General features: G+C 29.7%; 2 protein-coding genes across 3 annotated transcripts in view; both read right to left on the bottom strand.

Moving 5' to 3' along the window:
* Window positions 1–27,239, bottom strand: part of LOC123290811 — a 471,033-nt gene that overhangs the window by 190,323 nt on the left and 253,471 nt on the right. The window lies entirely within an intron of this gene.
* On the bottom strand, window positions 10,387–11,902 carry LOC123290812 (trypsin-7-like). The gene is made up of 3 exons (XM_044871145.1): window positions 11,779–11,902; window positions 10,948–11,462; window positions 10,387–10,758 (listed from the first exon to the last, which is right to left on the bottom strand). The coding sequence occupies exons 1-3, from the start codon at window positions 11,837–11,839 to the stop codon at window positions 10,456–10,458; spliced, it is 879 nt and encodes a 292-aa protein (XP_044727080.1). The 5' UTR covers window positions 11,840–11,902; the 3' UTR covers window positions 10,387–10,455.

The following is a 27,239-nucleotide window of genomic DNA, read 5'->3' as shown; positions in this document are numbered from 1 at the left end:
ATTTTTGAGTTGTTTGGATTAAAACTTAAAACTACCTTACAAATTGAGTTTTGTAAAAATAAAAATAAAAAAAATTTCTAGAATTTTAATTTGGGAATTTTTAACTCTCATTGAAATAAATAATCGAAAAAGGTAACAACAAATTGTAGAGAACTTTCTTATTTCCATAAAAAACAATACATTCGGTAATTTTGAACCAAAAAAATGTAAAATACCAAATCCAATTGAAGAAAGAGATCGGATTTCTATAAAGCTATATGTGAAGGGCGAATCTCATTTAGGGCGAATTTAATTTCAAGCAATATCTTGAAAACATTGGATAATATCTGGATAATAGCCCCATGATAGACAATTTGCAAAACATTTCATATCAAATTCCTAGCTTTTTGTGAAGAAGCTTGAATACTTCTAACCCCACAAAATAAAAAGTAATTAAAAAGTACATTAAATAAACATTTAAGTAGTGAAATGCATTTTAGGAAACTTTTCACAAGTCATCAAAAATATTTCAAAAGTATTTTGTATCAAAATTTTACATCATTTATCAATATTTTTTATCCCAAAAAAATATACCATAAATATGATAATGAAAAAGTTTTTAAGTACACAAAAGTTATGACATCAAAAACTAACTAAAATTGCTTTATCAATACATGATGTTATACAGATTGTGTATTTCAACCGACGCGGAAAGGTGATAGAAGAAGCCTGTGACAGAAATTCGTAGTTTAGTAATTTTCAAGCTACACAGTCTTTGAGTCTTACGATACTTTTACTTAACTGGACTAGTTTTTGACTACTTTTATTCTACTCTTGACAAAAATCAATGCAAAGGGTATTGTTTTTCGTGCTTTTAATCAAAATCAAAACGTAAACAGTTTTTTCCTTCCCCAAAAATGTAAACGCCATAAAGATAAAATAAATTAATAAAGAATGTTTCAATAGGAAAAATAATAATAGTTTTAAACAAGTGAAAACAAACAATTGACTGAGTTAATTGTTGAAATACCATGTATAGACAGTGTTGATTACTCTGTCATATTCACAGACAGACGACAGATAGACAACCGAAAATGGACTAATTAGGGGATTTAATGAACATATATATTTTTAAGCGTTACAAACTTGGGACTAAACTTAGTATACCTTGGTACCTATATTTTATATGCATAGTATAAAAATTACACTTACGTTACTTCTCGGCAACAATAATTTGAGATATAATATCTATTATCAAAAAGAATGTATGTAGATATTTATTCAGTTGGAAACAAGAAAGTCGGCAAAATAGGGTGATTTTCTAGGCTAAGAATTGGTGGATGTTGTCAAATTGGAGTAAATTTTCATTTTAACACGAAAATCGAGTCTTAGCACGCACGCATGTTTTTATCGTCAAGTGAGTAATAGACACGAACAAGTTTTAATATAAAAGTGCTCAAAAAATTTGCAAAATTTAGGTGTGGGACAAAAAAAAAACCATTTACGTGTGAAAAACGTGACGCACACAATGGAAATTTAGTTATTTGTCTCGCAAAGAACCGTTTGGAATGACAGTGCTGATAACGCGTGGTTGAAAAACCAAAAAGACGCTAAGGGATGTGAATTGATCATAGAGTAACAATTTGAAGAGTAAGGAACAATTTCAAAAAACACAGCTGGTAATATTTGTACATAAAATTGATTTTACATTAAAAAAAATCTACAAATTGAATTCTTTATATTGGAAAATATTAAATATTTTTTTTAACGTTTTATATAGATATTTTGTGGGTAATAAAGGACCATTTAACTTGACAAAAATTGGTCATTTTTTGTCATAAAAACACAATTTTTATATATTCGATCGTAAATTTGTGACACTAAATATTTGTGTTGGGAAAAAAAATTGCGATATGCATCAATCATTTCCGTCATAACTTTTCGAAATTTTCAGGGAAAAATAAATTTTTAGTAAAATGAATTTGAAAGATATCACAAATAAAGATAAATATTATTATCAGACTATTTAAAACAACATGAATACTTCAATCAAGAAAGGATTTAAAGTTTGAACTACTTAACAGAGGAACAACGTTTAAGAATTTCGTTTAAGAACTATATTTGCCTTGAACGTTCGATACCAAATATCCATACATCAATCAAAATAAGAAGTACGAGATTTGGATTCCAGAAGGACGCAAATATGAAGACTTATCTGACCTATAATCGATTCCAATTCAGAATTGTTACAGTGCTGTAACTTTCATCCTAATAGAAATACGAAAAATATGCAGTGTATTTATTGCTTTTATAAAATTTATTTGTTCATATTTGCTACAAATTTAGAATTAATTTTTCCCTAAATTCTGAACTAAATCCCGATTATATACTGGTATGCTTGCCTTTTTATATAATTTAGCGAGTTTTTTAAGTTAGGATTATAACAAATCCTAACTAATTCCTATGCCTATATATTTTCTACGTTTCTCTATACAATACTATAAGTGAATTCTACTGCAGGAATTATTGGTATTTTACTAATTTTAAATCAAAATATATTTTCACTTGTAAAAATTTGAAAAAATCCCTTGGATATTTTAAATAAAATTTTAAAACAAATTGATTGAAATGTAAAAAGTTCCAGGTCAATTATTGAAGATTTATTCATTGTACTATTTATTTTGTTGTATCAAAAACCAATTCATTGATCCAATTCAAATTTAGTGGGCTTTACTGCACTTGAAACTTCAATTCTCTCGCGCTATTGGTTTAAAAGAAGCTACTTAGTTACTTTGATTCCGACAGACTTGTCAAGTTTGTTAACTCCGCACAGAGTCGTCATGGTTTTATTAAATTTTTCTCAGTGTACGAAAAGTGTGTGAATTCCTGAATTCCTTTTTCTCAGTGTACGAGTTCCAAAAAATTAAATTTTATGTAAGTATTTTTTCTCTGTAGGCAATATTCTCTCTCATCAGTAGGATTTTAACTGGTCTAGAATGCTTTTCAACACAGCATAGACAAGGTATTTAAATTTCAACAGGTTTTCCATTTTCGTATATAATAATAGTTACATTACGTAATAGTTTGTACATTTTATGCTTGATGTAAAGAAAAACTTTCTCATATACTAAAACCCAATATAGCGTGTAGAAAATGTTTACTATATACCTAATACAAGCAAAATCCTCTGGTTGAAAGGAGTGTGAGAAATGTAAAATGATTGAAAGGAATGCTTTTGTGGTTCGTTGTATCAACGTTTTAATATCAAAACTCCCTTTTCGAATGTCTACGAAATTCATCGTCTCCCATTCTAAAACGTTATTGTATAAATAAATATTTGAAACAAATATTATTTAACTTTTTTTAAATGGATTTTTTTGAAACAGTTATAAATAAATAAACAGGATAGGAAACTTGAGATAAAACAAGTTGTATTTACAAAATTTATGAAATCTTCGGCGTAGAAAAGCAAAATTTTCTTTATTCAAAATTATTTTTATTGATTATATCGAGTCACCAGTATAAAAGTAAAATTTTACATTCTTCCGAGAACTAACGTCAAATAAAACTGAGAAACAATCCCGATTAACGATGTTCCAGCATGGTATTTGCAGTTTCTATGTTAAAGCAATGGTACAATTTTTTTTTCGACAGAATTTAACGAAAAATTAAATTTAAGAATTTAATAATGCTTACTATTAATTCCCAAAGTTTCAGAAATTTTGACCGTTTAAAATGGGAAATAATTATGCCAACGTTCCAATTTCGATCAATTTACGTCAAAATTAATATCTCGAAAGTGAAAATTAATTTCTAAATTTTTTTTTTAGAATTGTATTGTATAAACATTTTTTTCTACTTTTTCTTCAATATATAATAATATCATAAAAAATAGTTGGAGAGACCGGACATTTTACATGCTTTAAATGGGACATGACCCTCAAAATCGCGAACTTTGTCTTTAAATATCTCGCGATCTAAACGGTCAAAAATTATGAAATTTTAGGAATTCATAAATAAAGCTATTATAAACCCGAGAAAAAAAATTCGGCCAAATCTGTCGAAAAGTGATTTCATGCTGGTACTACCTTAAACCAGCTTTAATAGTACTTTCGGTAGTGAAAAATAAATTATGAAATTTGATAATAATTACAATTTTTGTAGAAATATACAAAAATATTCTGATTTTGAGTCATAAAAGCATATAATTATTTTATTTTATTAAAATCGTAATCATGTGAAAAAACTGTATCATGTGACCTAAAACACGAGCGAGTCCTGATGTGATGTCATAAAGGCATTAACCATATAATATTATACATAGATAACGCGAGGGGTATGCTAGGCTGTAAGTGGATGCGATATGATGAATGAGAGAGAAGCCTGCCAGTGAGTACCTATGTGTCCTTGTCATAGTCATATGTCATAATCATATGATGCATACACATTTTGTGTAATGTAAACAATATCTAGCCAATGACATAAAGATTAGACAAGGGCACATAGGAACTAACTGGCAGTCTTCTCTCTCATTCACCGTATCGCAAATTTTGGGAAATGGCGTTCCCTATGAACAATTATTCTAGGGCATTAACTGTCAGTTCAATGTAAACAGCTGGGTTAATATCTGTCAAATTTAACTGGGTTCTTTCGTCAGTGAATTTCATTTGTACCTATTTATTAATTAAAATGCCAATAATAACCACTAAGGACATGATAAAAAAGAAGGTAAAAACTGATGAAGACAAAAGTATTGATACAGTGACAAGTGTATTAGATGATTTTTAAGAATCAAAAAAAAAGAAAAGTTACTAATGTCAATAATTAAAACATGGAAATGAATTGGTTTGGAACTAAATTAATTCGCTTTCATTATATTACCTAATGTAAAGTAAAAAAAGTAATGATTGTGATGAATTTTTGAAACAAATAGCATATTTTTTTAATGACATAATTATTAGAAACGCAGAAAAAGAGACAAAGAATTAACATAGGAGTGGATTATGGTAAGAGTTGGTACGCTATGGGAGAATGAATTACTGCTTCGAAATGTTTGGAAATAATGACTGTTGATAATACCAATATTACGTCGACACCAAAATAGATGACAGCGTTTTTGACATTTAATTTTATGGCAAGAAAGCGTGTTAATTTGACCAGAATTTAATTTTTTGTGATTTTTTATTAGGAAAATCCTCATTTTGAAGTACTTTTTCCAACAAAGTATAATACCCTATTCTGTTCTATTTATTTTTGTTACGGTTCCCTATGATTTACACTATAAATCGATCGATTATATGTCTAAAATAACAATAATTAATATTACATATAAAATGTTATTAAAAGAAATAAAATTATAACTTTTATTAAAGAAAAACTTGTTGGTCAATTCATTTAAACTAGCTATGAAGAACATATTCTCGAAAATAAATTAAGTAGAATTAATATATAATTGACTTGGAAAAGATGAAGAAAAACTTAATTTCTATATCAAAGTTTTTTAATATAATAATATCGATAACACATATCAAGTTGATCAGAAAAAACTTTTCATCTAGAAAAACTATGTCGTTTCATATAGATTTATTAAATTTTTGATAATAAGTATTGTACTTTAATAAATGATTGCGTATTGAACTGAACCAGAAAATTTTTAATAAGATTTTATTAATTTTCTGAAAAATATTGTTATTGTTCCATGAGTCGAGTCTGTAATTTACATTTGATAGGCATCTTAGGAAAAAATCGATGATCTTAATTGAGTCAAAGTATTAAGTGTCAAAAAACAACTACACGCGACCACACAAAATTGTCATTTTCCCAGTTTACGTTTTTACCCAAGTGTTAATTACTAATACTAGTACTGGATTTTATCTACTTAAGGCTGATCGGATATTAAGGCAATGTTTAGATAAAAATCTGAATTTTGGATATGCTATTAATGATACACTCATATGTTTACATTTATTATTTATTAACAAGTGAAAACAAACAATTGAATGAGTTAATTGTTGAAATATCATGTATAGACAGTGTAGAATACACTGTCACATTACACATACATACATATCATACATACATAGTTGATATTCCCATATAATACATACTATACAATTTGCGCCCTCACGGGTAAACAGTGATGTTTACGAAAAAATGTTTCAAACAAAAGTAGGTTATTTTTTATAAGGAATATTTCTAACGGCTTACAAAAAGGTTCCTACGAACCCAAAATTTCAGCTTGATATCTTTTTTCGTTTTTTAGTTATCGTGTACACAGACGAAGAGGCGGACAAACGGTCAGACGGACAGACGGACAGACAGACTACCTGTATGACCTATAAATACTAGTATTTAAAATATTTTTGTATGACCTATATATACTTGTGTTTAAAATGCAACAACCCTATTTTTGAAACATATTGTACTAAAATCCAAAGAAATGGTTATAAATAGAAGGAATCTCATACTTCAATTCAAAGTTTAAATCACATTTAATAAAGATAGCTAGCTAGCACACACAGCGCGGCGCTTCTTCTTCAGTATAGTAAGTATAAAAACACACTTCTTGTTATATAAACTTTATTTATCATGAAAAAAGTTACATTTTATTGAGATTGTCGAATTTTCTTTCGAATATATTTATCGAAAACTTTACCGAAGCACAACATAAAATCAAATCAAATAATTTCACACGTATACAAATACATACAGGGTGAGATAGAGAAATGTGTGAATTTGAAAACGCTGTGAAAAGATATTCCATCAATTTATAAAAATTTTTTATCACCATAAACTAGATAAAAAAGCAAATAAGAAAATTAAGTACTAATGAAAGTTAATTGTGTTTTTATGATTGAAAGTAAACTCAGAAAATTTATTTAATAAATGTAATTTCGTTCCTCGTTTTAACCTCAAAAAGATGATGTTCATTTAAATATAGATATTTTTCAAGTTTTAAAGTTATTCTCCAATCATTGCGCCTTGGCATTGCCATTGGGCTTTGAACCACTCGATAAAACGCTTTCACAGCGTAAGATGAGTGTTGGGTATCCATCAGTCCTCCTTTAAATAAGTGGTAGGAAAAGCACTGCCTACTGTATTCCACTGAAATTTCCTTCATTAACAATATTGACTTAAAATACATGAATTTTCTTACATGCTTTTCTTCCGTAGGAAGATGATAAAAAGGTAATTTGGAAAAACTTATAGGGAGTTCCATTTTACGTTTTCAAAATTTCACACTACTCTGGTACACCCTGTACTATTATCTACACATACATAGAAACGAGATAGAAACTTTTATATAATTTCGATGCTTACAAACGTCAAGTATCATAGAAACTGCTTTATCAATGTTACTAAATGGGGCTCCAGTAGTTTGTACGTTTTGAATAGAACATCCCTGGCCATAGGGCTAAATACGTTTTGGAGTTGATACTAACACGTTTCGATACACAATATAGTCGTCATCAGTATGTATTAACTACCACAAGTTAAAACACAAAATCGGATCGGATAATAATTGTAAATATTTTCATCATTATTTTCTGAGCTCACATTTTTGCTCAGAAGAAGGGAAGGATTTGGAATATGAAAATAAAACACGCGACATATTACAAGAAATAAGACTACAAACATACCCAGAAAAGCTTAAAGCAGCGAAATTCTCTATTTTTCAAAAAAGTTGGTTGAAAGACGAAGAAGGTAAAATGTCAGCGCAGAAGCACTTTACCTGTGATGAAGCAATATGGCTCAAGAATCTTGGCGTTTCAAATAACCTTTTAAGGAAATTATCTGCTGGAAGCGCTGGAATCGATTTGATTGCCCCTACCATGGCTACGCACCCAAAAAATAGAATAACGAAAAATAAATTTCTTGAATTGATATAGATTATTTTTGGTGTAGATTATATACACCAAATTATTCATCTGCTCATGTTAAAGTCGAAAAAACATTCGTTGAATAATGCTATTTATAGAATTTAGCTATTCCAAATAACCTTACAATTCTATACGAAACTTATACGAACGAAATAATTGGCGTGGATCGACCTTGAATCACACACTTCAACACTTTTAACGTATAAACTGTATATCAACATTATTTCAGTCTGTATGGGTTTTTCAATTCGAACGAAAATAGATAAATAAAGTTGGAATTAACTAAAAGATTACACTTCGAAAGAATATCAATTTTAAAATAACTTAAAATTTTAATTAAAATATTATTATCTTTAAAAGAGTTTACAAAGAGATTTATGTTATAAACTGTATTCTTATAGCAAGAAAATATAAATTTAGTCATATCTTCATTTGATTAGACATAAATACATTTAGGTCTAAGAAAGAATAATAATTTAGACAAAATACCAAAGCGAATAAATTTTAAAATAATTTTATGCTAGAAGACCCAGTTAGCATTATCTAAAGTATCTTTATTACATCAGTGATAAGAGTCCATCAAGTAGCGTATTCCCTCTAAGAATCCCAAATATTCGAAAAAAAGTTTAAAATTAAAAAATTTTAGATGTTTCGTTGAAATTTGCGGTAATAATTTATACTCAAAGTGGATGTTTCTGAATATTTGCACGATAATGCAATAAATTTTTTTATATCCAACATTTTGTGAACCCATTCTGAAGCTGTTATAGCGTATAAAATCTTGTAAATCTGAATATGGTCATTTCGAAGATTTCCGAAGCATTTCGATATATATACGTTTGGATCAATAACTTTAGTTAAGATTTTGGTTTCTAGGGATAACATTAACTATTTCCGAATTTCTTTCTCTTTAATTAACCTTCGAAAAAAGTTATAAAAAATGTGTCCAATGGATTGATTACAAATGTTCTAGCGAATTAACAAAATCAAACTTTACGTTATGGCTGCACATGGTTAGTAGATCGGTACACATAAACATTTAAACATAGTCAAGTCATATAAATCCATAATTTTACTGCATACCACATACTTTGTGGTGGGATATGTAGAAAATAGCGTCTATTAAGGAATATTCTGATTTAATTTCAAATACGCTGCGCATAATAATAGACTTTAGAAAAATAGCATTTATTTTTCATGTCTGGAATGTAAATAAAATTATATAGAGTGGTTAATTTTTTAACAACTGTTAGTATGCCGGCCTAATCTAAAAAAAATGAAAAATTAAAATAAATCATATTTTAACCCTATTCCAATAGTTCTCAACTGAAACTGAGCCGTTTATATTATCGATAAGGAAACTGGAACAATACTGATAAATGGGATCAGGATTTTTACACATTTTCGGGCGAGGATGAAAAATTTCGGGTGAAGAATTCTCTCTGCAAGGGCAGGAAGTGACAGGCCAAAATCTTTGAATGCTTATAACTTCTATTTTAATTTCACTTTCAGATTTTGTTACGGTATTAAGCTTACTTTTACATTTTTATGTGTAACGTCTCAAATTCGATACCAGTCATCAACCCAATTGATGCAAGTGTCGTACAGATCAGAGTTTCGGGTCATTTTTTTGAACTAGGGACATGTTTATCATCTTAACTGTGAAATTTATTCGAAAACTAATAAATTTATGTCCAATTTTCTACATTTGATCTGTAAATCCGATAAGGAAATTTGTAACTATCAAGAAAAGTGGAATTCACCTCTAATTCGTTTCTGGAACAGAGATATCTCCATATTAGAGCTTGACGCACCATAGATAATGTTTTTGAATTTGAAAGTAATGCGTGATCAGGAAATAAAGGAAAGAAAAAAAAACGAAAAAGATTTTTGACCACCCAATAAATAAAAATTATGAGGCATTTAAACCACAATAAAAATGTAATAAAAAACCCGAATATGATTTGTATAATATTTAAATTATTTATGAAAAGACCGTAGAATTGAGACTATTAAAATTGCAAACTAAAAAAAAAAGAAATATGATAGTAAATGTAAATATTTTTGTAAAACCTTATTGTACTAAATCTTGGAAATTTATCATCATTACGAATTCTTTTCTCTCCTTACTCCTTCCAAAAGAAAAACATATTATACAAATTAAATTATTTTTTATTATCTTTCGCATATTTATGATGACAGAAAAGTTCATAATTTGTTGAAATATTGTGTTTCCTATTGCGTTCGAAATTGTAGTTTCTTGAAGGAAGCTAGCAGCCAAAGAACTGACATTTTAGACGTAGAACTTTACAAAAAGTCTCACTCAAACAATATTTCAACGAAATATAAACCATTCCGCATCTTTTTTTAAAGCGTATTCAGAATTTATTGGGCACCTGCTGGTGGCAAGATCGATTTTAATTGAACAATTCACAATATTCTTGCCATCGTATCAAAATGTAGCAATTTGACTATTTTTTGACAATTATTGTCAATTTCTTTCGAAATGATCCTGACTCAAGAGTTCTCGTTCTTGCCACCGATGAGAATCCAACGTAAACGAATCCGCTAACAAATTATTTAAGAGTGACAGTAATTATGCATCGCTGATCCTAAAGATCCAATCACGATGGCCCGTAATACGAGTATATACTGTTGGATAGATTTGCTCTATACAACCGGGTGTTCCATGTGATGCAATACCATAGAGTCGGCGATCTAAAACAAGTGGACTTCCAGAATCGCCCAAGCATCCAGTCTTCTCATCACCAATTCCAGCGCATATCATTGATGGCGTTGTAATATCTTTTAATACATTTTGTGTATAAAGCATGCATTCATCCCGATCCATGATTTGTACAGTCGCGTAACGTAAAAATGTTGCATGCATATAGTCATTCTAAAATACAAAATAGGTTACAATGGCAAACATTTCGTTTCATGTATCAAAAACCACAATTTAAGGGGTATTAGAATCTACAATGAGCAGCTTCCTAGACAAACAATAACTTAAAATCTTAAAGCAAACTGTTCTCCTTGTTAAACTTGCTTGCTCTACTCTCATTCATTATCCTTAAAAAATGCTTACATTCACAAAACTCCATCCAGTAACATTCATTTCCATATCTGTAAATAACGGATCCTCCACGCTGGGAAGTGTAACTGGCTGAATTTTATGCGAAAAATTTAATTTTCTTCGAAGTTTTAATAATGCAATATCTGCAGGTAAATTTTCATCGTATTCTGGATGTATATGAATCTCTATTACTTTACGTTTTCTACCACCTTTACCTCTAGCAGCTGAACCGACACGAATCAACAAATCCTCTTTGTCAGTTCCTATTAAACAATTGGCAGCAGTAATAACCACGTCAGCGGTAAGAATTGCCCCACTACACATATGTAAGCCGGTTGGAACATGTTCAATGGCTACATGATAAGGAAAATCATCAATTTTGGCCAATTTTACACCCATCAAAACTGTTTCAATGTGTTCTGTGAATCTTAAGCTTTTCTGTGGGTTATCCATCCGTGTTTGATGAGATGAAACATTTTCAACATCTTCAACCCGATATCTATACAGCATCATCGGATCCCAACTAACTTTAAATAAAATGAGTTACTTTATGGATAGAAAACATGAATTTGATCTGTCATTAAAGGACTTTGAATAACAGTTCACTTTGGCTAGATAAGTTCAAAAGTTAAAACTATTTTCAGTTTTGTTTTTCAGAATCTTCTAGAAAGAAATGACTATCGATTTACTCCGATAAGACAAAAAGAGATCAATACGACATTTTTTTATGTTTAATCATATGACTTCTTCTTACAGAATATTCGCTATGAAGGGACAGTATCTCTAAGAAATGAGAGAATGCAAATTCGAATTCTTATCAATGATCTTAATTAAATTAATTACCTACAGCATCACAAATACATATTCCAATAATGAAACAATTAAACCTCAATGATATACCCATTCTTGTGAATTTTGTTTTTTCCAACAAATTTTCGATAAATAATTCACGATTTGTCTACAAACTGGTCATCACTAAAAATGTTTCCAATTAGAAAATTGAATATTTAAAATAGTCAATTATAATATATTATTTTTTATTTGCTTTTCTACGGTAATTAGCATGGTTTTTTATTAATTTACTTGTTTATTTTTAATAGAAACTCAACTGCTTTTCCTAAACTAAGAAACGGGCAAGCAAGTTGGAAATATAATCCTTCAAACTAAAAAAATTTACAAATATTAAGTAAATCGTCGATCTACCTTGCTCACACACGAGACCTTTGGCAGTTTCTTTTTGGAAGAGGCCGCTTGTTTGGTGGTTGCCCCTAGACGGTCCCGTAGACTGCCTAAATCGTGTATTTTTCCATATCGATGTCACAAAAAAACAAACTAAGAATTTAATCTTTCTACATGAAAGCATTATGGAAGAGATATTCCTAAGGTCATTACATTATGTCAAAAACGAATTTAACTGTAATAGCATCATTTTTTCCAATACAACTTTTGTTTTCGTGAACAATCAAAATTAAACAAAAACAGATTGATTCTACTGAAACCACTTTCTCGTTTAATTTATGCGAAGACTTTTAACTTCGCATCAAATTTCTTTTGTATTTATTGCTACAGAGCCATACAAATTAAATTGATGTTTTAAAACATTTAAAAAGAAAATTAAATATTAGTAAAGATAATAAATATTTGTGTATATAATTACAATCTGAAGTTGAAGTTTTTCTTATTTCTTACAGAATACCAGGTGTCTCATTTTAAGTACACCGGCAGAAACAACCATTGGACTTACCCTGACCAAAATGTGGTACATTAATATGAGTAGGCTAGTGGTGAGCTAGACCAAGCCCATACAGTTGTCTTGATCTTGCAGGGTTGGGTCTTGGCTCTGGTATAGCAAAAATAATCCCAGTTCTGGTCTTCGAGTATTGTTTTTGATCATTTATCAATCATGTTTTGAACTTTTAAGTTTCGATTGAGTCTTATTGTATTATTTCAAAATTTTTGAAGTCTTACTTTTAATAATCATTACAATATTAATCGAATATCTATTATCTGCATATATATTATTTATATACAATGATGAAACTGATATTCAAAATCTGTCACTCAAACTATGTTCTACCGAAAGTAAGCAGATTAGTTTTTTCTTTATTTCTCTGGTTTCAATTTGTAAATTTAGATAATTTTTCCTCCAATTAGCCCTCCTTAAAAGCCCTTCATTGAAGAAATGTCGAGATGGACAGTTTAAAATAGAACACTTGGTACATTGTAATATAAATAAGACGCCCTTATTTTAAATCATTTTTAGTACCCGGATTATATTTTATATATTTACACGAAAATTGAATGTTTTCAACATATTTAATGTATTGTGAATATATAATTCTTAATATATTCTCCATTAACTACTAACTTCGAACAAATTCTATGTTCGAAGAAAACATCTGTTCATATATATTATATATAATTATATTGTGTATAAATATAATATTTACTTTAAAGTATCAAAAGGAGTATTGAGAACAATGAAATAATATTATGTAGATCAAGCTTTATTTTCCTATCACATACTGTAATAAGACGCGTATTCTTATAAAATGAGCTTTACAGAATGTACAGGAAAAAGTGTTAATCCCTATATATTATAAATGTGATAGTAAAGATATTTGTGTGTTTGTTTGTTTGTTTGTTTGCTTGTGTGTTTGTTTGTTTCTTTGTTAAGCTTTCAGTCAAAACTACTGAAAGAATTTGAATGAAATTGTACGACAGTATAGGTCATACATCAATATAACACATGAGCTATAATTTATAAATATATATTTAAAAAAATTCAAAAGCTAAATTTAATCTGACATTTTCCTGCTCTATCTATGATCATTACTTTGTACCATAAATTAAAATTTCTGTAAAAATTTTAAATAGCAAATGTCAAATAATCCATGGCCTTCTTCTCTGATAAGTGAGATCAAGAGAGGATAAGTGAGATCAAGAAAGGCGGAGGCTATTGAGCGGTCATTTTTACTTTGAAGCTAAGTGAAGCGGGCGGGTCTCATGTTGGTTGAATATAAATATTAAATCGAAAAAAACGTAAATAAAAATATGAAATTCAATTTTTTTTAAACAAAATATGTTCATATTGACTTGGTATTCTAAGTGCTATAACATAGGATCGTTATCATGAATTATATTATTTTTTCCCTCGAGAAATAAAAGTGAATTATTGCGGGTGGATACGGGCGGAAAATATTAGTATCAAATAAATATAGATAAACACGAAATTTTAAATTTTACATTTCACGAGTTTTTTTATTATAATTTCTAATGGAAAAATTTGTTCGAAACATTGAATTAATTGAAGAAGACGCATTTTTTAGTTGACCCTTCTTAGACCGTATTTGTAAAGTATAAAGTGTTTTGCGAGCTGGCAAATTTCGTTTCTGATAACAAAATGTCTTGTGAATGGCACTAGTTTTTCTGCTAAGGAGATAAAAACTATATTTTTATTTTAATCTTAGTTATCATTCAATTTTATTGCCTATTTTAAAAGTTTAATGCCAATGAATTTTATTATTGTTTTATTGGATGCAATATTTTACCTCATCTAAGACTAAAATATAAATAAACATGGAAATATTTCATAATTAGTAAAATCTGTTGTAGACACAAGATGTTGCTTGTACATGTGTTAAACTAGTGATCCGACTCAAGTTCTATGTTTTAAATCAAGTGACTCGAGTAATTTTGTCATACTCGTATTGGAATGAAAACGAATTTGAATCGATTTTGTTTACGCTCGAGTTACCGAGTCAACTCGGTTTGACCAAAAAGATTCGGTGACACAAATATATGATAGTTAAACAAATTTTTTGTATTTTATTTCACATTAATTAATAATTAATATTGCTGATTGAGTGACGGTATCTATGAATTCCTATCCGTAGGAATATTGTGAAGTTTCTTCTCGAAATTATTCCTACTACTTATTAGATATTTCCTATTAATTTTTTATTAGTAGAAATTTTCTTCTAATTTCCTTCTCATTAACAATTTCTTCCTTATTTTATCTTACTAAATCCTATGTGTAGAAATTGTAGGCCAAATACAGAAAAAAATTTGAGCAAATCTTGCTCGAGTTGCAGGAATTGTAAATAGGTAGAGTTACGTAATAGGTAACAACAGGAATTGTGAAAACATTTCCTTGAAATCCGAATCAAAATGTTAATTTCTACGTTCAAGCAATAAGATGGTACAACAAATAAATTACCTCTTATAGTTTTTCAGTTGTACGGGATATCCAATATTTTCGATATTGCTCCTTACATAGGTACAAAACAGGTACAAAAAGAATAACGCACAAGTATTCATACCAACAGTCTTAATTCCAAAATATTCGACAAATATATCACGTCGAAATTTCTAAAAACAGATTGAAATATTTTCAAAACTGATATTTGAATTCAAATCAAACGAGATAGCAATAATTTCTATTTTACCGAATCTCCTTCTTTTTAAGGATTTTGCATGAAACAAATCGCTAGCACATAAAACTTTCCCAATAAAAGTGTGCGGAAAGGCAAGCACCCACCCACTGCAAAAGTTAGTTTTGTATAAGGGTGTCAACAGCGTAATGCACACTTATTATTTGTCGCTAGGAGTCGTATTATTTACACGCCCTAAGTCAAAGCATTTTTAAAGAAATATAAGAAATACATTACACAATAGTTTGGAATTATTAGCATGACCAAAGAACTTTTATATAAATATAAGGGTTGTAACATACCCTTGACACGATAAATGAATGTATTGTTATTTCTGTAATTCGTGTAAAAAGCTTTATTCTCACTTCTTCGATTAATTGGTGTTGTAGTATTAAATGTAACCACCCTCACTTCTGTGCCCATACCTTCAAGCACCTATTTATTCTATTATTAAAATGATTTAAGAACTAGTATTTCATTTTGATATGCGTTAGAATGATTTATTTAACAAAAATGATTTCTTTTTTTACATTTTTGCTTTTATTAATTTTTAAATAAATCATTTCTATTTTTTAATAATATGACAGTTTTGTTGATGTTAATCGTATTTTTTCTTCTTTTTTTTATTTAAAAAAAGAAAAAAGAAGCATATTATTGTGCTTTTGTGGGTGTGTTGTGTTATCTGTGTTAAAGCTTTCGTCATAATGATAAATTGTATTTTTATTTTAGTACTTTTAGTACCCAAAATTTAAGATAATACCTTGTGGATTTGATGTAACAAGAAGCCCTTGAGTTATATCTTCAACCGAAAAAAGAATTTATACCAAACAAAACGTAGATGCAGGTTTAGTAAAAAGATAATTCTGTAAGTGTAAAATAGAAACCTTTTCATGATACTATGATGATATTTATGATGGAGCTTCAATCTCAATGAGTTGCAACTTTTCCTTAACGATGGGATGGGATTTTTAGTCAAAGAACAAATGTGAACTGAAAACTCTAAAAAGGCTCTTTTGCTTATTTTGGCTTAAAAACATTCCCAAAATTAATGAAAAAATTTGAAAATTACGTTTCAAATTTTGATGATGGAATCTGTTAGAAAAATTAGAGGAAAATTGAGAGTAAAATTGTTCGATACATACTAAAGTTTGGGAAATATTGATGCTCAAAGATTCAGAGAAAATCACTTAAAGAAATAACACACAAATGCCATTCATTAGATCACTTTAAATGTGTTTTATGGAAAAATGCGTGTCGCTTGTTATAACTTTCTTTATGAGAAAATATTTGTCATGCTTTAAGCTAATGACTATTAGTTTTCCAAATTAATCTTAAGAAAATTAGTATTGTTACATGATAAAGCATATCATTAAAAACATTTCAATATAGGATTTATATGTTAAAAACGCAAACTTTAAAATTACAAAATGTTAATCGCTTTATAAGTTAAGCAAATCATTCAACAAACAAAAACAATTGTTTTTGGATCTTATTCAAATTTACTGCCCTCCATAAGAAGGTAATTCTTTTGAGCTATCTAGTCATTCAAATTTTATTCAACTCCCAGTTATAAAATTGCACGATGCAATAAAATCAAATAATCAAAATGAGATCAAAGCGAGATAAATTTGAGTGTTATTTTAACCTTGATAATAAATAATAATTTTTTATTTCAGTCATGATGATTTTCAAAAAAAAAAAGCAAATACTATGTACTTTTATGTCATACGTACATCAGCGCGTCACTGATGTTATGTTTGACATTACATTAATCAAAAAAATAAAATCTTTTATTTAAAAAAATTTTTCACAGCTAAATAATTTTCAAAAATATTAATTTTTTAAAAATAAATATACGTAATGGATAAAAGTACTCAGTCAGGGATTGTTAAATAGTTACAGGAAAAAAATGTATATTTTGAAACAGTGATATGGTTTAAGGCAGTGTACACATGTCTACAAAAACTAGAATTATTGCCTATACACATGTATAAAAATCTTAGTTTTTGTTGATTTTCTTAGAAATTGATACAGATTGAAGTTTAACGTCATTGGAAGGAAGAATATTTGCCATAGGAACTGTATTATTGTATTTTTTCCGGCGTTTTATATAATTTTCAGGCGTTTTACCAGAAATCTCTAAATTTGAAAAATTGTCTTGAGTCATAAGAACATAAAACTAACAAAAATCAAGATCATTTAATTTTTTGAAACCACTTTTATTGGATTTATTGGAAAATATTTTTCGAAGAGTGTCTAAGTACCGCAGAAACAAATATAAGAAATAATAATTTCGAAGCGAAAAAACATTTTTGGGTAAAACTATTCAGTCCGTTTTTGACTTAAGTATACGGTTTTCGGAAAAAATGTTTCGCACAAAAAACATAACCTTTTTGACTAACAACAACTTTGTGAAATAAAGTGCTCCTCTATCTATTACTAACCAGTTATGGAATAGAGTGAGCTTAAAGTCTAGGTCAAGTATAATGTCTGCGCAAGATGTGCGCCTATACACTCAGCAAATTTATAGGATGATATGATTGAAAAAAGAGGTCCTACTAAGAAAATTGAAACACAAAAGGAAACATTTAAATACATCTCCTTGTTTCTGCCATCTAATCTCTAAGCTTTTATAGAAGTGTGTACAGAGCCTAACAAGACAGAGATGTCAACATAATGATTTCATAATCAAAAGTGAAGCGCAATACACAAAACTCAGTCAGTCAGTCAGTCTGTACGTACGACTACTTCAGTACAATGAATATGATGTCGAGAATTTGCTATATGATAAGTTGGAGGGAGGTAAAGTATGGGAATCGACGACTGGGTAAATGGGAGTTGAGTGAGTAGGAAATGTATAATAATGGTACAGTTCATCATGAGTGGAAAAGTCGACAGTGCTCAATTTATCAAGGGCATGTTTATATATGTATAACTTTACGTTTTAGTAACGCTAAAACGGTTATGTTTATGTTATTACTGTCGTGTTATGCTATGATTTGTCAAAAACTTTGACAAAAATCATATTTTCAATGGCTAGAGCCATAATGGGATGGTTCTCACTTCTATCTCGTAGAGGGTTAAAAAAATTTTAATTTTGACTAAAATGTAAACTAATATAAAATTTGAAAGAATCGTGTGAATAATTTATTAAAAAATTCGTTTCCCATTTTTAGGTCTTCAATCTTAATTGGTCATCGGAGATCTTATATCAATATTTTTATGAGACTCATGATATTCACTTCTATTGAATGGTACTGTTTCGCGTACTATTTCACCTCTTTAGCTATTTGCTCCATTAAGAGCAATCGTTTGTCGATCATTCAGTTAACGTAATCATGCAAAAATCTCAAAATTTCAAATTTACGGTAACTTACAAAAATGATTCAATTTCCAATTTTCTCCAAGGCAAAAACAAGAAAAAGGGAAAGCCTTAGCCTTTTGAAAACGAAACTTCCATCAAGAAAAAATCTGCAAATGATTTTTATCCCGAACTTCGAAATTTAACTAAGCAACTTCGGAAATTGACTGCAGCAAACATGTCAAAGAAAAATAGCTTACATACGAGTTTCTCCCTGCACTCGACTGTTAACACGATGAATAAAATGTCCGTTGCTCGCACAACATCGAAAGAGACGACGAGTGACACTTTTGCGAGATGTGGTCGGACGGAACGAGCGGGTAGTAGAAACAAAAAATTTCCTTTTACAGTAAATAGCATGATATGTTTACATAATTATAACAGTAGCCTCACAGTTATTATCTGCGCCAATTTTAATGCCAACTCGCGCTGTAGCCCGGCACTATGCTTACGCTTGTTACTTTAAATAGCTATCATATTTATCTTTGTCACATTTTAATCTATTAAATATCACTTGCAAAAGGAAGCTCTTTTCTAATTTGCAAGTCAAACATGTTTTTTTTACATAGCCACCAATAGGGTGCATACATTTCCATAAATAATTCTTCAAAAACAATAAAGGATAAAACAATTAATAGAACAGAAAAACAATTATAATTATCGATTAGATAAAGGTTGGTGTTTTTCGGTATTACCAACCTACCATGTAAAAGCTATTTTAATAGGAGGTCATTAATTAACATCCAGCCCTTCTTTAGACAACATACAGACACACACTATACTCTAGCATCACATATAGGGTAGGGTGTTGTGTCTTATGGATAATGTATCGTAGGTCAATCTTCGGTTTTTTGAAAGATATAATGAGATAATCAAGGGACCGCAACAATAGAGAGTGTCTTTTTGAAGTTGACATATGCTCTTATTGAAGCATTTTTACCGATAAAAGTTATTTTTCGAATTTCAAGCATTTGTCAACTTAAAAAAGACACCTTTCCAGATTCCAGTTGGAGTTGGAGGAGGAGAATTTTTTGCACCGTCTTGTATTTTGGTTCAAAAGAACGTCATGTAACACGAATCAATGATTTTAGAAAGGTACTTGTAACATATATTTTGTTCTCTGCTACAAGTTAGTATGCATCCACGCTGAAAAATAGAAGGCCTATTCACTCTAAATCAATCAAAAAACGTAGTTCAAACTTTTATCGTTGTCCCTATTTTAATTACCTATGATTCTATTTTCCCTTGAATGAAAAACACTCTCCGACCTGAAGTCCGTCGACGCCAAAGCACTCCTGCTGTTCCTAAACCAAATGGTTCATGGAGTAGTGGCCGGGGATGGGCCAACCCTTTTTCGGTATCGCAACGGACCCTATGGTCTCTATGTGGCCCACCCCAGGACAGCCACTCTAACCTAACCTAACCTTGAGTGAACAACATTAAAAATTAAAGAGAGCGCTTTAGAATATAATTGGTTAGGATGCTCCAAGGTACATAAGGGTTTTGATTCGTGGTATTTTGCAGGATCTTGTACCACTGGTCGCAGTTAATAAAGCATAAATATTGATCGATAGCTGTTTCCATCTTTAAGATACATAGTATATGTTCAAGATGCGATTCAAGGTACAAGACTCTACCATACATATTTATCTTTAGGTGAAAGTTTAAGCCTTCATCTTCACGTGTATAGATATTAAAATAATCTTGTAGTAAGTTACCAAACGAAATCAACCCTCAAACCTACGATACGACCCCATTCGTTATTGAACAACTAACGAACAACTGTAAAGTATTCGTACAAACATTGTTTTATTATACATATATAAACCTTTCTATTGATTATTTGGGCAGTAAATATTGTTTAACTAATAAACCTTAAATTGTATCAAAAATATTTAATATATTTCGACGAACATATAAATAATTTAGTATATTAGAAAATATTAATAAATTATTTCGATAAATACTTATTGTTAGAATTACTCATAAATTATTACAACGCATTTTTTCAAAATTTATTCGATAAAGGTTCTTTAATATCTTGTGATTTAAGTTTTGGAGCTCAACAAATTTTGCAAATAGCTGCAAATTTGGTAACAAGTATTTGAAATGATATGAAATAACATGTAAGCTGGTACCACGTCCATTTTTGGAAAATTTGGAAAATCACAAATCAGAAATAAATAGTTTTCCTCAATCAAATTTCGATATTCCATTGATCGAAAACTGTTATTTTTATAGAAATAACAGTTTCCGAACAATGGAATCCGATCAAGAGGAATTCGAGTCTGTTAATATAATAACATGAAAAAATTATGTATCGTAAAAACAAGCATACCTCAAACCGATTTTAATGCTAGAAAGTCGAATAAAAAAAGAAAATGTTTGGTATTTTTTTTGTAACAAATGTTTATACAACAGTGAAATTTACCAAATTTTAAAAGCCCCCGACAAATACGGTTTTTTCTCTGTAGTCCTTTCCTCTCAACTTAACCGATTTGCTATAAACATATCTTAGAACAATCTCCATTAAATTACCCTTAAAAAATCATTCGGTTCATCCATTTAGGAACTCCGGTGCCACAGACAGACACACACACATACACATGAACGCATAGCGGTCAAACTCATAATATCCCTCTTTTTGCTTCGGGGGTTAATAAGGCCATGACATGGATGTGAATTCTATTCACGTTTGGAATAAAATTGTGCTTTGGACTAATTCACTGAATTATTCTGGTAAATCTAGTCCAATAGTTTAGAAAAACTCAAACGATGAATTGATTATTTTCGAGTAATCATTTCGAATCATTCTTCATTGAATCCGAGGGTTTTCAACATTGAAAGTACAGCTTTTGTTGTGATTATGAAGTAAATACGATTTTTAACAACCTTCACTTTTAAGTTCACCTTCACTGGGCAGTATTTCGGAAGCATGTTACCAAAGAGTGAGGTACCTGATTACTTTGTAGCTTGTTCACAAAGAGCAAGCATTATTTTAGTACTTGCACAAAAGTATGTTCACCCCTTGTTGACGATAATTACTAGAAAATAAATGAGAAAACCATTTTCGTCAATACATAAAATAGACCATAAAAAAATCCCGGTAGTAAAATGCAGTAAAAAAAAATACACATTGTTGTAGTTAGACAGCCATGCAATACATACATAATACATACATATACTGGATATACACATGTAGACAAACAAAAACAAAGTTGGAAAGAATAATGAAACACAAAGAATTAAAAGATGCCCGTGTTTTCCTGTCATACTATTTGTTACACTGACTGAGAGAGCAAGCGGGGATGAAATATTGGGAATGGTGGTTTTTACTAGAAAAAAAAAGTCTATAACAATGTATGTTACACGGAGAAATGTTAGCAACAAAGCTCCAAATATCTTCGTCTTCAGATATTTGGCTTTGTGTTATGTTTCATCCACTCTTCAAGAATTAAAGTTATCAAACCTTCTTAGAACTCTTTAGAGGATTCTGGGGTTTTTTAGATAATCTTTGGTGAACTATTAAGCTATTTCGTAAATGCATTTGTACGATTCACAAATTTACTTTGTTGTTCATAAGAAGATCAATTTAGGCAAAATAATAGCAAAACTTTATATCCAAAACTGTTGTATAATTTGTTAATTATAACTTTTCGTCTTGTTAATGTGTTTGTCCGATTTATTTTATGAGGCATCCGTGATTTCTACAGTGCTAAGGAGTAAAAAAAATCTTAGCTTTTATATACTTGAAACTGAGAAGAAGCTACGACTTCGAATCACGGCGGAGGAATTTACAACTAACGAAAAGTTCATTGTTAAAGCTCATGTGTTAGCACCAAGGAAACAGCAATGCAATCGCGGTGGAGGAATTTACAATTAACGAAAATGTCAAGTTCATGTATTAGGACCAAGGAAGCAGCAATGCAAGAGTTTTCTGCAGTTTTTGGAACAATGTTCCTTATCACACGTTATTTGTTTCCTGGGAGATAAAACCAAAAAAAGTGCAAAAAAAGGCACCAAAAACCTGGGTCACCTAGAAACTAGAACTCTTTTAAGCGATTCAGCTTGCAGCAAATTTTGAGAATATGCAAAAATATTTTTATAATTTGTGAAAGTGAGTTATGAGAAGTTAGGATAAAGTTTATTTTAAGTAAGTACAGGGAGTTTTACCTTTTAAACCAAATGTAATGTAGTCACGTATTGGGTTGACTACTAAATCAGAAGTATGTCTTTTTTAAACTAATATTACAATAAATTGATACAGCAAAAGGTAAAAGTAGCTAAAATAAATTCTTGAAAGAATCAAACAAGTTTTCGACTTCTAAAATTAATATCTTAAATTTTCAGAAAGATACCTTTTAAATAAAAAATTAAGCGCTACATTAATTATGTACAAAGATACGATAGGAACATAAATCCTACCGGGTGTCTCACGGCACCTTTAGTTTTTTTTTTTTTTTTCATTAACTTTAGACGAATGTCCTTTTTAACAGAGGAAAGCTGCAATTACAGCTGGTTTAGTTACAAATTCCAAGTGCTCACCTAATCTGCTGAAGTATCACAGTCTGGCTATAATGAATTTGCTCATATTAAAGAATAGTCGTGGTCAATATGGTTCGCTAAAATTTCTCCGTGTTATTATTGTAATGTTTATATCGAACCAGAAATTCCTATTGTTTTAAGGGTATGTGTTGTATTACACGTATTTTAGTAAATGCATGTAGGGAATGTTTAGGGGAATGTTCACATTATTATGGTTGGTAGGATTAAAACAAAACTACTTAGTATACTCTCCAAACAACACACAATGTGAGATGGTTTTGATGATGATTGAAACAAAGAACACTATTATTTATAAAGAGAATTATCTATCATCAATCATTTGGGGTAATTGATTACAGATTTTATCATTCAAAATAATAATTATTATTTAGGGAGCTATTTTCACGTGATTTTCTTTATTAAACTGTTCAATTGTAATAATGAAGCTAATAAATTAAATTAGCTTCAAATATCCGTATTATTTTTAATGAATACCATTTTAATGTGAAATTCAAAGGAAACTCCCCAAATTCTATTTAATGTAGAAAAAAGTATATATTTCGAACTAAGATTGTACAAACGATAAGCTTTATTGTTAAATAGTTATTTTATCAACAACTGTAAGATTTAACGAAAATAGAGCAGACAGATGCTTTGCGTTTCGCTTGGTTTGCCATTTTCAATGAATAGACGCCAGACCAACGCTTGAAAATTGTTGAAATTTTTTATTTTTGTGAAATATTTTGAAGAAAATTTTTTCATTAACTTCCCATTACAAGAAATTTTTGTAATGAGTCCCATTTTCAAAATCGCAATGTTCAACACATCTGTACGTTTCATGGTCAGGACAGGGGAGTAACAATTTAGAGAAGAAGTATATATGTGTGTTTAAAGGGGTACCCCTTAAGAAAAATGGCAAAATATAAAAAAAACTTGTATTTCCGATTTCGATAATACTCAATATTTAAAGTTAAAATGTCGAAATATCGAAAAAAGTTTGTTATTTCCGATTTCTATTATACTCAATATTTAAGGTAATTTTAATCCAAAAAATTCAAAAATCGGGTTTATATGACGCTAAGAAGTATAGTTTCTGAAATAAAGCTATAATCGGACCGATTTTAGTTTATATTCCGGAAACTGTTCTTCCTATCGTTAAATGAATTCTTCTTTTATTGGAGGCAAAAAAATAATTTAAAGTGAATAAGAAATATACTTATAAGAATATTGACAGAATTTTTCTCTTGAAATGCAATCTTTACTAGTTCTCCTCTTCCTACCCAAGTTCTATTAAAATATGGAACCCTTCTTCCAATAAAATACAGAATTCTTATAGAAATTTTTTAATTAAAAGTAAGAACATTTTAAGAACAATTTTTTAATAAATATTTATTTAAAAAAATAAATAAATAAAATCAAAAATATTTTAAAAATTTACACAAAAGTGAAAAAAAAAATAACCGCAAGAATTTTTTTACCTATTGTAATGTTAATTAATCTGAAATTCAATTAATATAAAAAAAACATAATGTTTTAGTCACGCATCAAAAATTATACATAATATTAATTAATAACAATAATTTAAAGTCAATGTGTTCTTCTTAAAATGTGTATTATATTAATATTATCCCTTTATATTTTACGTAGTGTCTGGTTACAAGGTAGCAAAAAAGAAATTTTAGACTTTTCTCAAGTCAAAAACAGAATGTATCTTGGTAAAGAATTAATAAAATTCGAAACAAAATTCAACATAAGTAGAGTTACATATATTCATCCAAAGATCTTTGAGAAGTAAAATCAGAAAAACCAAAATACACATTCTGTGGGATCTTACGTATTGGAACGCTCAAATCTCCAAAGAACAAGATTTTCGGTAGATCTTTGAATTTTTTCTCTATCAATCAATGTATTTTGGCCAGCACTATACAATTCTAGTTATAAACTAAAATTATTTTAGTAAACTTCTGCTTTAAAGGAAAGGAATGGGGTGCGAACTTGGTTAAGTCAAATAGTGTAATATTTTATATCGATGAATAAGAGAGGAAAGTACGCTGTGTAGTAGAGTGAAATTACGCCTTGTGTATGGATTAAAAGTTCGAGCAGCGAAACTTTGGGATTTTTCTTTTCACATCAAAATAAGTATTTTTTGAAATTTTTTACTTTCCCGGAGTGGTGCAACATGTTTAAAAAACAAAATGGCGTCAAAAATGGAATTTTTTTCAGAAATTTTATCATTTTTACTTTATATTCGCAAAAGGGGACATTGGTGGATATCCAAAATTGGTAGGTTTGTAGTCAATGTTAAGAACTACTCCTCATATTTTCGAAATCAGCGACCCCAAAAACCCCTTTATACCTCATAAAAATTTTTAATTTGCAAAAATATGAAAGCGGAACAGGAGGGGTGAATGTTGTAAAAAGGGCTATATTAATAAAAACATCTAAAGTTTTGGGTTACTTTAGCATTTTAAACTATTTTGACCTCTTTTTCAAATCTTTTAAGATACATTTATTCCATACACCCCTTCCCCCTAACAGCGCGGGGGTTAAAACTTAAAAATTTTGCTTTAAACCATATAGACCTCTTTTAAAAATAGTTTTCTGAAGCCAAAGCAAAAAACACCCCCCAAAGCCAGTCCATACACCCCCCAAACAATTATTTCCAGAAAGTGTTAAATTTTCCGTTTTTCGCAAAAATATGGATCAAGGAGTCATTTTATGGGTAAGCCACTTATTATAAAATCGAAAGATAATAAAAATGGCTAATTTAACCTCGTAGGACAAAATGGCATAAAATGGCAGCCATTTTAAACAATTTACTAAATTGGAAATTTTGGCCGAACTATGCAACGGATTTCGCTAAAATTTTAACCGAAAGTTATAAGTAATGAAACCTACTATTGATATTAGTTTCATTAAAATCAATCAAATATTTTTCAAGTTACAGTCAAATGAACTGTTTTACCATATGTATGTATACATATATATATAACTGGGAGGGGAAGGGATGAAACCCCCCCCCCAAAAATATGAGGAGTAGTTCTTAACATTAACTACAAACCTACCAAATTTGGATATCCACCGATGTCCCCTTTTGCGAATATAAAATAAAAATGATAAAATTTCTGAAAAAAATTCCATTTTTGACGCCATTTTGTTTTTTAAACATGTTGCACCACTCCGGGAAAGTAAAAAATTTCAAAAAATGCTTATTTTGATGTGAAAAGAAAAATCCCAAAGTTTCGCTGCTCGAACTTTTAATCCATATAACAGCCTTTTTTTGCTTAGATTTACTCCAGTAGTGGGGTAGTATATAGTTTAGCTGCCGAATCACTGTAACGTGTTTCAAGCGGAAGTGATTATTACTGGATCTGTCATAGTGGAAAGGAGGAAAACACGATATCTTATCTTGTTCGTCACAGTCCAGCTTTTACTATGACAGTTAAATACCAAAAAGACTTTTTTTGAAAACTTTGAATCACTTTTTTGATAACTTCTCCGACCTTAAGACGCCAATACTCCCTTGCTCTTCTCAAACAGCCAGAAATGGTTCAAAGAGTACTCACCAACTTTCTTTTCGGTATCACACCGGATCTTATGGTCTAAGCGTGTTCTATTTCAAGACAACTACTCTAATCTAAACTATCCTAACCTACATCAATGCAAACTTTCAATAAATCACGAGAGGCATTAGTCTTTATTAGTTTATTATTCTCAAAATTTCAAATACTATACAAAAAGAAAAAACCTCGGACGGGAACAAAACAATGTTTTCTCTTGTCACAAAAATGAGAATCATTGCTAATGTTTTATGCCCAGTCGCCAGGATTACACGGGTGGTGCTTGACTTAGAGTGAGTAGTGAAAAAACCAAGCCGATCAACTTTTTCTGCCGACTGTTTACATTTAAGCCATTTTTAAAGCAAAAAGGGTTCTCTTTCAGCAAAAAAGTTGTTGTTCAAATGA

This window comes from Chrysoperla carnea, chromosome 1, assembly GCF_905475395.1.
Source record: "Chrysoperla carnea chromosome 1, inChrCarn1.1, whole genome shotgun sequence".
NCBI lineage: Eukaryota > Metazoa > Arthropoda > Insecta > Neuroptera > Chrysopidae > Chrysoperla > Chrysoperla carnea.
Note: the sequence above shows the minus strand (reverse complement) of the source record. Positions and strands in the feature narration are given on the sequence as shown.